The 15,973-nt window shown below is 47.9% G+C and overlaps 1 protein-coding gene across 1 annotated transcript in view; it reads left to right on the forward strand.

Moving 5' to 3' along the window:
* Positions 1–15,973, forward strand: part of MYBPC3 (myosin binding protein C3) — a 412,405-nt gene that overhangs the window by 111,082 nt on the left and 285,350 nt on the right. Inside the window, exon 7 of the mRNA XM_086959710.1 lies at positions 4,373–4,421. Within this exon, the coding sequence (XP_086815836.1) occupies positions 4,373–4,421 (49 nt within the window). The remainder of the gene's footprint in view (positions 1–4,372; positions 4,422–15,973) is intronic.

Below are 15,973 nucleotides of genomic sequence, written 5' to 3' on the forward strand. Positions count from 1 at the left end.
TGTACTGGAAGAGACCTAGGTTTGTCTTGGAAAGCCGCAAGAGTCGCAGGAGCCAAGCTCTTCCCCTTTCCAGACCGCCTGAAAGTCTAAGCAAGGAATCTGATGTCCTGCGCTGTTGAGACCTGTTAGCATCAACCTAAAGAGCTCTTTTAGCATCCTGTGTGTCCAACAATTCCTCTTCTTCATTAAAAGGAGAAGGACATAAGCAAGGGAGAATGGTTTCCTGAGATCTAGGAAAGACAGAATGAACTTTAGCAACAGACATGAAATGACCCTGTCTTCCCTGAACTGAATAAATTGAGGATGATAACTTTAAATCTCCCAATTCACCAATCCTCGTAGCTGAGGTGATAGCTCCCAAGAAAAGAACAAAAAAGAAAGATATTTCAAATCAACATCATTCAAAAGATGAGACTGTAGGGTCCTTAGAACTGAAATGAGATCTCATGCCGGAGAGATAGGATTTCTCCAAACCTCACAACAGAGAAGATTTTAAAAAGTCTCGAAATTAAAAAATCCTACGTAGGAGAAAGATCAGAAAATTCTCTGAAAGCCTTAAGAGTGAACAAATGAGACCTTGGAGTCGAGAGAGGGAGGTTCGAGTGAAAGCCATCCAAAAGAAAGTGTGGTGGGTCTGGAAACTCACAAACAGGGCTGCGATCACATGAGGAACACCCCGTGGTGGAGACCGCCAGTGCTTTAAGTAAGCTTTCAACGTTGAGGGTCTCCAGAGTTCTGAATTACCTCCACCAAGGGAGAGGATGGGCCGGTTACCTGGAGATTGGAGCTTGCACCTTCCAAACCAGAGTGAGTTAAAGCCGGAAGGACAGAGCGGTGATGGAGACTTCAGAAGTATTCACCGGGGAGGAGGAGACAAGGACTTCCGCGGAGGAAGCAAAGGTATCCGTGGTAGAGAGGAACCACAAGAATTAGATCTCTCTTCTCCTTCTGGAACTTGAAGAGAACCTTCTGTACCAATGGAACGGGAGGAGATGCATAGAGAAGGGATCCAATCACTTCAGCACCCACGCGTCCACGCCGCATCAGCACCCACGCGTCCACGCCGCAGGCTGCATCCTCATGTACACAGCAGCAGAATTTGCAACGTTGAGTACTGTACTTTGTTGTAAACAAATCCAAATAATGTTTCCTGAACCATTGCATATCCTCTGAAACATCACTGTGGATAAAGTGAGTTCCTCAGAAGATGGCAGTTTGCTGTGAAGGGTATCAGCTCTCATATTGTCCATTCCTGGATGTGGACAGCTGACATGTTTGACATGTTCTCTTCTGCCTCAGAGCCCCCCTGGACTGTCATTCAGTTGAGGCTCTCCGAACCAGTGCTTCCCTCTTGCTTTAGATAGGAGCTGCCACCAGCTGTCTGTCTTCAAAACTCATTCTCCCCCAGCAGAAGATGCTGAAAACTTCAAGGCTCAGAAGATTGTGAGAGGCTCCCTCCAAAATGATGCCTGTGACTTTACAGAAATGGTTGTTTGAACAGATAGGTCTTGCCTAGCAGTGGGGCACCCCAGGCACCTCTACATACTCCACGTTATCCTCGCGCTCCTCAGCGTAGTACACCGTCCTGAGAACTGGAGGAGTGGGAAAGTTTCAGGGGAGAGTACGCTGAAGGGGGAATAGACTCACAGGGCCAGGAGCCAAGCCAGCAAAGTCTTTTTATTCCAAATACTGCAGCTAAATATTGCAGCTAACGACTTTTCCATATATGTAGGGGCAATCTTAAGACAGACTTAAGACAGACTTAAGACAAACTTTAGACAGGCTTAAGACAGACTTGGGATAAAATTAAGACAGACTTAATACAGACTTAAGACAAAATCCTAACTAAAGTCTGTCTTAAGTCTGTCTTAAGTTTGTCTTAAGTTTGTCTTAAGTGTGTCTTAAGTTTGTCTTAAGTCTGTCTTAAGTCTGTCTTAAGTCTGTTTTAAGTCTGTCTTACCTTTGCCTTAAGTCAAATTTAACCGCATCGCTGCTGCTGTGATTTTTGCGCTGTGCGGCTGTTTTCCGTTTTCCGCGTTACATGACGAGCTCAGCTCGTCATCAGCACACGCCACCCGTGGCTGATGATGAGCTGAGCTCGTCATCAGCAGCGAAGCGGTTAAGACAAAATCCGAAATTTACTATTACTAAATGGCTTCTGTGAATACCAAAAGTAGTAAGTTTAGGATTTTGTCTTAAATTAGTTCTGTGAATCGGGCCCTCCAATCGACAACCCGCGCATGCGCGAGGCCGATGAACAATACAGGAGGATGTCCCTTTGGGCACACGAAGCTCGCTTCTCCCAGCTCCCACTGTACGGCTGGCCAGGCAATCCGGAGGCTACTCCCATGAGTATGAGCGCTCAATCAGCCGAAAAACAAATAAATACAATTGAATAACGAAAACAACAAGTCAATAATCAGAAATATAGAGCATGGTCTATATATATGACATGTGCACTTAGCTCAGCGGCTGCAGCAGCAAAGAAAGAGAAAGGACTAAGGTTCTGTGGACACTTATACTGAGGCATGACCCTGTGATTGGTGAAGAGAAGGAGCTACTCAGGCTTGACCCTGTGATTGGAGGAGAGAAGACGCGACTCAGGCATGACCCCTGTGATTGGTGGGGAGAAGGGGCTACTCAGGCATGACCCCTGTGATTGGTGGATGGAAGTAGCTACTCAGGCATGACCCCTGTGATTGGAGGAGAGAAGGATCTACTCAGGCTTGAGCCTGTGATTGGTGGAGAGAAGGAGCTACTCAGGCATGAGCCCTGTGATTGGTGGAGAGAAAGAGCTACTCAGGCTTGACCCCTGTGATTGGTGGAGAGAAGGAGCTACTCAGGCATGACCCCTGTGATTGGTGAAGAGGAGGAGCTACTCAGGCTTGACCCCTGTGATTGGTGGAGAGAATAAGCTACTCGGGCATGACCCTCTGATTGGTGGAGAGAAGGAGCTACTCAGGCTTGGCCCCTGTGATTGGTGGAGAGAAGGAGCTACTCAGGCTTGACCCTGTGATTGGTGGAGAGAATAAGCTACTCAGGCATGACCCTCTGATTGGTGGAGAGAAGGAGCTACTCAGGGCTGACCCCTATGATTGGTGGTGAGAAGACGCGATTCAGGCATCACCCCTGTGATTGGTGGGGAGAAGGAGCTACTCAAGCTTGACCCCTGTGATTGGTGGAGAGAAGTAACTACCCAGGCTTGGCCCCTGTGATTGATGGAGAGAAGGAGCGACTCAGGCATGACCCCTGTGATTAGTGGAGAGAAGGGGCTACTCAGGATTGGCCCCCTGTGATTGGTGGCGAGAAGACATGACTCAGGCATGACCCCTGTGATTGGTGGAGAGAAGGAGCTACTCAGGCTTGACCCCTGTGATTGGTGGAGAGAAGGAGCTACTCAGGCTTGACCCCTGTGATTGGTGGAGAGAAGGAGCTACTCAGGCTTGATCCCTGTGATTGGTGGATAGATTTTACGTTTGATTTATTTATGTCCGTACAAATCTTGGTTTTATACTAGGAATTTTTAAGGGACTTAATTGTCTAAATAAACATTATGTTCAGAACTCTGTGAGGGCTCATGGCTTATGTAGTTTAACGTTTGATTGGCTGCTGTGTTTTCTTGAGTAAAGAAAGAGAAGGACAATTCAAAGTCTCCGTTCCTGACATAAAATGCTGTGGAAGGGATGAGAAGGGGAATGGGTGGGGGCAAGGGATGCTGGGAAACTGATGGGAGCAAGGGATGCTGTGGAAGGGGTGGGGGCAAGGGATGGTGGGAAACTGGTGGGAGCAAGGGATGCTGTGGAGGGGTGAGGGCAAGGGATGCTGTGGAAGGGGTGGGGGCAAGGGATGCTGGGAAACTAGTGGGGTCAAGGGATGCTGGGGAAGGGGTGGAGGCAAGGGATGCTGGGAAACTGGTTGGAGCAAAGGATGCTGTAGAAGGGGTGAGGGGAAGCAATTCTGGGAAACTAGTGGGGTCAAGGGATGCTGGGGAAGGGGTGTGAGCAAAGGATTCTGGGAAACTGGTGGGAGCAAGGGATGCTGGGAAACTGGTTGGAGCAAAGGATGCTGTGGAAGGGGTGAGGGGAAGGGATTCTGGGAAACTAGTGGGGTCAAGGGATGCTGGGGAAGGGGTGGGGGCAAGGGATGCTGGGAAACTGGTGGGAGCAAGGGATGCTGGAGAAGAGGTGAGAGCAAGGGATGCTGGGAAACTAGTGAGGTCAAGGGATGCTGGAGAAGAGGCGAGAGCAAGGGATGCTGGGGAAGGGGTGGGCACATGGCATGTTGGGAAAGGGCTAACAACGAGTTATACAGTGAATTATAGTTCTTTCAAATGAGGGCGGCAGTAACTTCTTTCTCTTCTCCATGTTCACAGAGGCCAGCAATGCCGGAGAAGTGGACATCCGCTCCGCCTTCAGGCGCACGTGAGTTTCCCAGAACCTTCCCCTTACAGGATAGGGCAAGACACACAACATTCATGACATCATTAGTGTAGTAATTAAGTCCACACATGTAGACAGTTCTCAGGTAGATTTATTGAGCAGTTAAGTTAAGACAGGTACAAGCTCAATAGGAGACCATAGGGAGACCCCACCAGGAGCATCCATCTAGGTGCTCAGCCCATCCAACTGTAACATCTCAGGCAGAACACCAACATTCTGATAGTTACATCAATGAACATTCCAGGTACAGTGTGGGCACAGGGTCAGAGGGCACTAAATGGACCTGGGTGTACCTATTCCACACGTACCTGGGTGTGGGCGCTGTCATACCAAGGGGAGTACATGGGGTCTGCGTGTTCAACTTCATACCATGTCTGAGGGTGCACAGGGGTCCACCCATGGGCACATGGTCAAGTGTGTTAGATCTGTCTGCATGTATATGCCAGTTCACAGGGCACAACATAAACGTGTGCCCGTTCCAAGTTATCCGCCAGTACAAGGGTGTGGGCGCTGTCATACCAAGGGGAGTACATGAGTCTGCGTGTTCATACCATGTCAGACAGTGCAAGGGTCTGGCCTTGGCATGAGGTCAAGGGTATTTGATCTGTATATGCCAGTTCACGCCCTGTCATATATGATTCTTGGGTCTCCATGTAGTTGCATAAGTCTGGACATACATACCAGGCCACGGGCAAGGATACTGCTCTTGGGTTTGGCATGTTGTCCAGGGCAGTGCATCTCTCTGCATGTATGTACGTGGGAGCCAATTCACCAAAATATATGGGGTAGCGACATAACATGCCCTCTAGCATTAATGGCATTACAGGAAGTGACATCATGTGACCCCCGACCCTGATGTTTTCCAGGAGGGTATGTCACATGACCCTAACATCACAGCAATTGAGGATTTGCTATGGAAAGTATCACAAAGTTGCACTATGCCCTGCATTGCATTATCTTGTGCCTAGGGGGCGCTCCATGGAAGGTGCATGGGGGTTCCCAAGCACCCATCATGGTTTCGACACAAATCCCTATCTACAAACATTGCTAGGCAGGAATTTGCTCCGCAATCTCATGCCTCCTCGAGTCAGCTGTAACAAGGACATTTTTTCTAATTTCTTTCTCTTGTTCCAACTTTGCATGTTACACATATAAAGTGGGGAGAGCTTTGAGGCATATATTTTGCACTTGGAGAGGCCTCTTCCAGAACAAAACCTATGCTTCAGAAAATTCCCCTGCTTTGCCCTCTTCGTGGGTACAAGGGTACGTGCAGCGACCCCTGGCTGCTGCACCAGTGCTGCTGAGGGCTGTTCATTGGGGAGCGGTGTTTCAGAATCGAAGGCCTTACATCCATGTAACTTTGAATCATGTTTCTTGAGTTTCAATCCTAAATCCACATTTCCTGAATAGTTTAGGCTTTCCAGACCTGAGACTTTGGCTTAGAATATACTGAGGCGATGGAGTGAGTGGTTCTCCGGCCCTGTCAATGAAAGGTTTCGTAAACCACGCGTGCCACATTTATGTTTGATTTTAGTTCTAATGCTATGTGATGTACTTATCTTAGCATTTGAGTGACAGTGGCTGACTCCTTAAAGTTTCAGCAGAGTTTAGCCAATAAACATGGTTTCCCCAAGAGCTTCCTCATACTCTCTTCAGTGGCCTAAGGTGGACCACACAACAGAACTGGAGTCAGGACAGACCCAGAGCACCGGTGTGTTGAGTTGACCTGGTCATCTTCTTGCACTGAGAGGACCCATCTCACAATCATGAGGTAGAGGCTGGGACTTTCAACATCTCTGAAGTTTGCTGCAGGCAGGAAGAGGTCTGAGTAAACCCAAGGTCTATGGTTTCCTTTTCTGAGCGGAGGAAGAGGCCTTAGCCAGCTCATGGGGCCTTTCGACGCACAACTTGAAGCGGTGTGACGCACAACTTGAAACGTGCGACGTACAACTTGAAGCGGTGTGGCGCACTACTAGAAACGGTGTGACGCACAACTTGAAACGGTGTGACACACAACTTGAAACGGTGTGATGCATAACTTGAAACGGTGTGACGCACTACTTAAAAACGGTGTGAGGCACAACTTGAAACGTGTGACGTACAACTTGAAGCGGTGTGACGCACTATTTGAAACGGTGTGACGCACAACTTGAAACAGTGTGAAGCACAACTTGAAACGGTGTGGCGCACAACTTGAAATTGTGTGGCGCACAACTTGAAACGGTGTGACGCACAACTTGAAACGGTGTGACGCACAACTTGAAACGGTGTGAGGCACAACTTGAAACGTGTGATGTACAACTTAAAGCGGTGTGACGCACTACTTGAAACGGTGTGACGCACAACTTGAAATGGTGTGAAGCACAACTTGAAACGGTGTGGCGCACAACTTGACATTTTGTGGCACACAACTTGAAACGGTGTGACGCACCACTTAAAACGGTGTGACACACAACTTGAAACGGTGTGAAGCACAAGTTGAAACGGTGTGAAGCACGACTTGAAATGGTGTGACACACAACTTGAAACGGTGTGACGCACAACTTGAAGTAGTGTGACACACTATTTGAAATGGTGTGACACACAACTTGAAACGGTGTGACACACAACTTGAAACGGTGTGAAGCACAACTTGAAACGGTGTGAAGCACAACTTGAAACGGTGTGAAGCACAACTTGAAACGGTGTGACACACAACTTGAAACGGTGTGACGCACAACTTGAAGTGGTGTGAAGCACAACTTGAAACGGTGTGAAGCACAACTTGAAACGGTGTGAAGCACAACTTGAAACGGTGTGACACACAACTTGAAACGGTGTGACGCACAACTTGAAGTGGTGTGACACACTATTTGAAATTGTGTGACTCACAACTTGAAACGGTGTGACACACAACTTGAAACGGTGTGAAGCACAACTTGAAACGGTGTGACACACTATTTGAAATGGTGTGATACACAACTTGAAACGGTGTGAAGCACAACTTGAAACGGTGTGACGGACAACTTGAAATATTGAGAGTCAGATGTGAGTCAATTGCAGGCAAAGAAGGATAGCTAAGTGCTTCCTTTTTCACAAGAAGCTTCTGGTGGCCTGCTGTGAAGATAGATGGTGAAGTCTAAGGGAACACGGGCGGCATCATGATGGCCGGCACTTGTTCCACGCACCTGCAGTAGGGCGTACAGGGAATTAATTTACCAAGACATCTCTCCAAGTAAGCACCTTATTTTCACAGAGCACACCTCTGAAGCAGGAGGCAGACCTTGCTCATTTTTACTAACTCAAATGTCGGGTTAAATGATCTCATGTCACACATTGGAGGTGCAAAAGAATGGTGCTTGGCCCCCCTGGGGTCTGTGCAAGTTAAACTATTGACTGAAATTGTCACTTGTGAATGATGGTCATTACAAAGAAGGAAACATATTCCATGAGGTATACCCCTTTGTGATGTGCTAATACTCTTATTATGAGGTGCCAAATTTACTCCGAAAGACACCATATTTTATTGCCACTACTCCACCGACCACTTCAGTAGCACCCCCCTACAAAGCCCTCGCCGACCAAAGGCCTGCATTCATCAACCACCGCCTGAACTTCCACCAACCCTTCAGAGACCCTTTCTCGGCCTCCCTCGCCCTCGCTCAGACATCACGCATCCGCTGAGGTTTCAGCAAGGCCGTTCCTTCTCCTACCTCACCGACAAGACCTGGAACAGGCTTACCCTCAGGTCAGGACATTCCCTGATGGAATCACCGACAAGGCCTGGAACAGGCTTACCCTCAGGTCAGGACATTCCCTGATGGAATCACCGACAAGACCTGGAGCAGGCTTACCCTCAGGTCAGGACATTCCCTGATGGAATCACCGACAAGGCCTGGAACAGGCTTACCCTCAGGTCAGGACATTCCCTGATGGAATCACCGACAAGGCCTGGAACAGGCTTACCCTCAGGTCAGGACATTCCCTGATGGAATCACCGACAAGGCCTGGAACAGGCTTACCCTCAGGTCAGGACATTCCCTGATGGAATCACCGACAAGGCCTGGAACAGGCTTACCCTCAGGTCAGGACATTCCCTGATGGAATCACCGACAAGGCCTGGAACAGGCTTACCCTCAGGTCAGGACATTCCCTGATGAAATCACCGACAAGGCCTGGAACAGGCTTACCCTCAGGTCAGGACATTCCCTGATGGATTTCAAGTAGAGATTCAAGACCTGACTTTTCGGCTCAATCCAGCAATCTAGTGCCTGGATACCCTTGCGGGTGATTAGCCGAGCTCGACAGATATGAATTGCTTTATTGATTGTTGCGTGCTGCTGAAGAAGACACCGACTATGCGCCTAACTGCAAGAGATCGCTGGTGAGCTGACGGTCTGCAACCACTTTTGTGACCAGTATTTCAGTATATCTGTGCTCCTGTTCTATATGGAATCTAAGCGGGCTCAAATATTACTTCTGTCCGAAGGTTTTCTTTCAAGCCCACTATGATCGGGGGTCTTTGGTGTACATTTGTCGCCGCTGACTAGGAGCCTCACGGCAAGAGATCACTAGTGAGCTGACTGGTGAGCTCACAGCGGAGTCACCAAAGATGTTCTTTCACTAGCCAAGCCTTCTCTTTGAAGAGAGACTACATAGTTACAGGAAAGGAGGGGGCACACTGACTTCCTGGAAACTGATGGACATTTCATGGAATGAGTGCACAGAAATGAAAGCTTGACTCCAAGGGAAGGACTCACACAAATGATGGCTTGACTCCAGGGGAAGGACTCACAGAAATAAAGGCTTGACTCCTGAGGGGAAGGACTCACACAAATGAAGGCTTGACTCCAGGGGAAGGACTCACAGAAATGAAGGCTTGACTCCTGAGGGGAAGGACTCACACAAATGAAGGCTTGACTCCTGAGGGGAAGGACTCACCCAAATGAAGGCTTGACTCCTGAGGGGAAGGACTCACACAAATGAAGGCTTGACTCCTGAGGGGAAGGACTCACAGGAATGAAGGCTTGACTCCTGAGGGGAAGGACTCACCCAAATGAAGGCTTGACTCCTGAGGGGAAGGACTCACAGAAATGAAGGCTTGACTCCTGAGGGGAAGGACTCACCCAAATAAAGGCTTGACTCCAAGGGAAGGACTCACAGAAATGAAGGCTTGACTCCAGGGGAAGGACTCACCCAAATGAAGGCTTGACTCCAGGGGTAGGACTCACACAAATGAAGGCTTGACTCCTGAGGGGAAGGACTCACACAAATGAAGGCTTGACTCCAGGGGGGAAGGACTCACACAAATGAAGGCTTGACTCCAGGGGAAGGACTCACAGAAATGAAGGCTTGACTCCTGAGGGGAAGGACTCACACAAATGAAGGCTTGACTCCAGGGGAAGGACTCACAGAAATGAAGGCTTGACTCCAGGGGAAGGACTCACACAAATGAAGGCTTGACTTCTGAGGAGGGGAAGGACTCACAGAAATGAAGGCTTGACTCCAGGGGAATGACTCACCCAAATGAAGGTTTGACTCCAGGGGAAGGACTCACCCAAATGAAGGCTTGACTCCAGGGGAAGGACTCACCCAAATGAAGGCTTGACTCCTGAGGGGAAGGACTCATCCAAATGAAGGTTTGACTCCAGGGGAAGGACTCACACAAATGAAGGCTTGACTCCAGGGGAAGGACTCACCCAAATGAAGGCTTGACTCCTGAGGGGAAGGACTCATCCAAATGAAGGCTTGACTCCAGGGGAAGGACTCACACAAATGAAGGCTTGACTCCTGAGGGGAAGGACTCACCCAAATGAAGGCTTGACTCCTAAGGGGAAGGACTCACAGAAATGAAGGCTTGACTCCAGGGGAAGGACTCACAGAAATGAAGGCTTGACTCCAGGGGAAGGACTCACAGAAATGAAGGCTTGACTCCTGAGGGGAAGGACTCACAGAAATGAAGGCTTGACTCCAGGGGAAGGACTCACAGAAATGAAGGCTTAACTCCAGGGGAAGGACTCGCCCAAATGAAGGCTTGACTCCTGAGGGGAAGGACTCACAGAAATGAAGGCTTGACTCCTGAGGGGAAGGACTCACAGAAATGAAGGCTTGACTCCAGGGGAAGGACTCACACAAATGAAGGCTTGACTCCTGAGGGGAAGGACTCACAGAAATGAAGGCTTGACTCCAGGGGAAGGACTCACCCAGATGAAGGCTTGACTCCTGAGGGGAAGGACTCACAGAAATGAAGGCTTGACTCCAGGGGAAGGACTCACCCAAATGAAGGCTTGACTCCTGAGGGGAAGGACTCACAGAAATGAAGGCTTGACTCCTGAGGGGAAGGACTTACAGAAATGAAGGCTTGACTCCATGGGAAGGACTCACCCAAATGAAGGCATGACTCCTGAGGGGAAGGGCTCACAGAAATGAAGGCTTGACTCCTGAGGGGAAGGACTCACAGAAATGAAGGCTTGACTCCAGGGGAAGGACTCACCCAAATGAAGGCTTGACTCCAGGGGAAGGACTCACAGAAATGAAGGCTTGACTCCTGAGTGGAAGGACTCACACAAATGAAGGCTTGACTCCAGGGGAAGGACTCACACAAATGAAGGCTTGACTCCAGGGGAAGGACTCACACAAATGAATGCTTGACTCCTGTGGGGAAGGACTCACACAAATAAAGTCTTGACTCCTAAGTGGAAGGACTCATCCAAATGAAGGCTTGACTCCAGGGAAAGGACTCACAGAAATGAAGGCTTGACTCCAGGGGAAGGACTCACAGAAATGCAGCCTTGACTCCAGGGGAAGGACTCACACAAATGAAGGCTTGACTCCTAAGTGGAAGGACTCACACAAATGAAGGCTTGACTCCTGAGGGGAAGGACTCATCCAAATCGTGAATGTGTGCAAGAATACTTGGTGCTTTTCTGAGTTATTTGATGAGGTCAGTCGGTCACCCAGGTATTTAAAAAGCTCTGCTCTTCCTCTTGAGGGTATCCGTGTGCTGAGTTGTAGCTGGTCCCCTTCTGAAGTCCACCAGTGAGGAGACGTTCTGAGGTAGAGGGTCTCCAGGCCTTGGCAGCGAGGCAGGAGAAGGCACGTCCTCTGCTGTGGCTGTGGCGAATGTAGGGGAGGTGTCTGGCCAGTCAGTGGAAGTTCACACGGTGGTTGATGTATGCTTGTCCCTGGTTGTGTAGGGCTCTGTAGGCGTTTCAGAAGCATGAACTGCCATCTCTTCTGGATGGGGGGCTAGTGGAGGTTCCTAGGAGGGGGTGATGTGGGTTTTCTTGAAGAAGTTGAGGATGAGTCTGACTGCTGCTTTCTGTATGATCTGGAGTCTCTTGAAGAGTTCGGTGGTGAACTGGTGTAGTGTGTATTTCCGTAGTCGAGGCTGCTCGTGACGAGTGCCTGGGTGACGGTGTTCCTGGTGTTGACAGGGATCCATCTGAAGATTGTTCAGGGCAGTCGTAGGGTGTGGCAGCAGGGGAGGAGACTGCGTTGATTTGGCGCTTCATGGTGAGCTTACTGTCAAGGATGATTCCAAGGTTGTGGGTGTGGTCCGTTGGTGTGGGGGCGGGTCCAAGTTCAGGGAGCCACCAGCTGTTGTCCCACAGGTAGGTGTTGTTCCCATAGATCAGCACTTCCGTCATGTCCGTGTTGAGTTTTAGGCAGTTGGTCCTCATCCAGTCGGCGACGCTAGTCATGGAGTTGCAGAAGTTTGTTCTGGCGGTGGAGGATGAGTTGTGTGTCGTCTTTTTTGGATATGATGTTAAGTCTTTTGGGAGGATGAGTTGCGTGTCGTCTGTTTTGGATATGATGTTAAGTCCACGGGAGGATGAGTTGTGTGTCGTCTGTTTTGGATATGATGTTAAGTCCATGGGAGGATGAGTTGCGTGTCCTCTATTTTGGATATGATGTTAAGTCCATGGGAGGATGAGTTGCGTGTCCTCTATTTTGGATATGATGTTAAGTCCATGGGAGGATGAGTTGTGTGTCGTCTGTTTTGGATATGATGTTAAGCCCATGGGAGGATGAGTTGCGTGTTGTCTGTGATGGATATGATGTTAAGTCCATGGGAGGATGAGTTGTGTGTCGTCTGTTTTGGATATGATGTTAAGCCCATGGGAGGATGAGTTGTGTGTCGTCTGTTTTGGATATGATGTTAAGTCCATGGGAGGATGAGTTGCGTGTCGTCTGTTTTGGATACGATGTTAAGCCCATGGGAGGATGAGTTGTACGTCGTCTGTTTTGGATATGATGTTAAGTCCATGGGAGGATGAGTTGTGTGTCCTCTATTTTGGATATGATGTTAAGTCCATGGGAGGATGAGTTAAGTGTCGTCTGTTTTGGATATGATGTTAAGTCCATGGGAGGATGAGTTGCGTGTCGTCGTTTTGGATACGATGTTAAGCCCATGGGAGGATGAGTTGTGTGTCGTCTGTTTTGGATATGATGTTAAGTCCATGGGAGGATGAGTTGCGTGTCGTCTGTTTTGGATATGATGTTAAGTCCATGGGAGGATGAGTTGTACATCGTCTGTGATGGATATGATTTTAAGTCCATGGGAGGATGAGTTGTGTGTCGTCTGTTTTGGATATGATGTTAAGCCCATGGGAGGATGAGTTGTGTGTCGTCTGTTTTGGATATGATGTTAAGTCCATGGGAGGATGAGTTGCGTGTCGTCTGTTTTGGATATGATGTTAAGTCCATGGGAGGATGAGTTGTACGTCGTCTGTGATGGATATGATTTTAAGTTCATGGGAGGATGAGTTGTGTGTCGTCTGTTTTGGATATGATGTTAAGCCCATGGGAGGATGAGTTGCGTGTTGTCTGTGATGGATATGATGTTAAGTCCATGGGAGGATGAGTTGTGTGTCGTCTGTTTTGGATATGATGTTAAGCCCATGGGAGGATGAGTTGTGTGTCGTCTGTTTTGGATATGATGTTAAGTCCATGGGAGGATGAGTTGCGTGTCGTCTGTTTTGGATATGATGTTAAGCCCATGGGAGGATGAGTTGTGTGTCGTCTGTTTTGGATATGATGTTAAGTCCATGGGAGGATGAGTTGCGTGTCGTCTGTTTTGGATATGATGTTAAGTCCATGGGAGGATGAGTTGTACGTCGTCTGTTTTGGATATGATGTTAAGTCCATGGGAGGATGAGTTGTGTGTCCTCTATTTTGGATATGATGTTAAGTCCATGGGAGGATGAGTTAAGTGTCGTCTGTTTTGGATATGATGTTAAGTCCATGGGAGGATGAGTTGCGTGTCGTCGTTTTGGATACGATGTTAAGCCCATGGGAGGATGAGTTGTGTGTCGTCTGTTTTGGATATGATGTTAAGTCCATGGGAGGATGAGTTGCGTGTCGTCTGTTTTGGATATGATGTTAAGTCCATGGGAGGATGAGTTGTACATCGTCTGTGATGGATATGATTTTAAGTCCATGGGAGGATGAGTTGTGTGTCGTCTGTTTTGGATATGATGTTAAGCCCATGGGAGGATGAGTTGTGTGCCGTCTGTTTTGGATATGATGTTAAGTCCATGGGAGGATGAGTTGCGTGTCGTCTGTTTTGGATATGATGTTAAGTCCATGGGAGGATGAGTTGTACGTCGTCTGTGATGGATATGATTTTAAGTTCATGGGAGGATGAGTTGTGTGTCGTCTGTTTTGGATATGATGTTAAGCCCATGGGAGGATGAGTTGCGTGTTGTCTGTGATGGATATGATGTTAAGTCCATGGGAGGATGAGTTGTGTGTCGTCTGTTTTGGATATGATGTTAAGCCCATGGGAGGATGAGTTGTGTGTCGTCTGTTTTGGATATGATGTTAAGTCCATGGGAGGATGAGTTGCGTGTCGTCTGTTTTGGATATGATGTTAAGTCCATGGGAGGATGAGTTGTACGTCGTCTGTGATGGATATGATTTTAAGTTCATGGGAGGATGAGTTGTGTGTCGTCTGTTTTGGATATGATGTTAAGTCCATGGGAGGATGAGTTGCGTGTTGTCTGTGATGGATATGATGTTAAGTCCATGGGAGGATGAGTTGTATGTCGTCTGTGATGGATATGATGTTAAGTCCTTGGGTTCTGACAATGTTCGCAAGGGGTGGCATGTAGGTGTTGGACAGTCTGGGGCAGAGGGACGATCCTTGTGGTACACTGCGGATGATGGTCTTCGGTTCTGAGGTGAAGGGTGGCATGTTGATTCTCTGAGTTCTTCCCGTGAGGAAAGAAGCAATCCATTTGTGGGTGTCCCCTTGGATGCAAATGCGTTTAAGGTTGTTCATGATGGTTTGGTGGGATGTGTTGTTGAAGGCTGATGAGAGGTCAAGGAGGATCAGGGCTGCTGTTTTACCACTGTCGAGGAAGGATCTGATGTTGCCAATAACGGTGATCAGGGCGGTCTCTGTGCTGTGGTTGGTGCAGAAGTCGGATTGGGAGGTGAGGTATCGAGCAGGTAGTTTTTATAGGTGTGCAGTGATCTGGTGATTAATGGTCTTTGACAGATCTTTGGTAGGGTACAGAAGCAGCAAGATGGGGCAGCAGTTTTTGAGTTTGTTGGGGTCGGCAGAGGGTCTCTTCAAGAGCGGTCTGACCTCATTGTGTGTTCATCTGTCGGGGAAGGCCTCCGTGGTGATGGCGGCGTTAAGGATGTTGGTGAGTTACTCACAGAGTTCTTTGGTTTCGAGGTTAAAGAAATGGTGTGGGCAGGGGTCCATAGGTGCTCTGGAGTGGATAGAGGACATGGTAGCTCTTTTGGTGATCGGAGTCCTTGTAGTGATCGAGTGGGTGGTGTCGTTGGGTGGGTGGAGGTTGTTGATTTCTAAGCGGGTTGGGGATCAAAGTTGTTGTAGATTGTGATTATCTGGCTGTGGAAGTTGTCCGACAGGGTGTTGCAGAGTTCTTGGGAAGGGCGAACTGTGTTTTCAGTGGCCAACTGACTTTTTCTCTTTGCTATTTACTAATGTAGCCATTTGTATTTTAATGCACTGAGATTGTGAAAGTACAGTCACACCTGTGAAATGTATAATAGTTGAAAATGCCACATTATTCAAGCATATTAAATTGATAAGTAAATTAGTTGATTAATTGGATCATTGATTGATTCATTAATTGAACAGTTTTTGGTGGAGAGTTGTATTGTAGCTGTAAGTTATTTGAGTTAGTCAGCTGTTGAGTTTGTTTTTGAATACAGCAATTTATTATAATTAATTTATTGCACTACAATTATTGCTGTAGTGTTTTTAAAATGATCATGTGCTGCACTCAAACTTTCCAAGTAACTAATCTCAAACTTATCTTTTTTTCAAAGACTTTGACCGTATAGTTTGTTTAAAGTATACATCTTCAATTTATTGTTGTAATTATGCATTTCCATACAAAGTGAATTCTTTTATGATCAGACAGCACATTTCATGCCTATCACATTAGGACTTCTTCAGGGCTATCATTATCATGCTATCAGGTTATTTGAGCAACACTCATCAAAGCAGTGGCAACATGTGTAGTTTGGTCTGTTAGGTTTGATTAGCATTACCATATGTAAGAACACAGGAA

The sequence above is a fragment of the Lissotriton vulgaris genome, chromosome 2_2 (genome assembly GCF_964263255.1).
Source record: "Lissotriton vulgaris chromosome 2_2, aLisVul1.2, whole genome shotgun sequence".
Taxonomy (NCBI): domain Eukaryota; kingdom Metazoa; phylum Chordata; class Amphibia; order Caudata; family Salamandridae; genus Lissotriton; species Lissotriton vulgaris.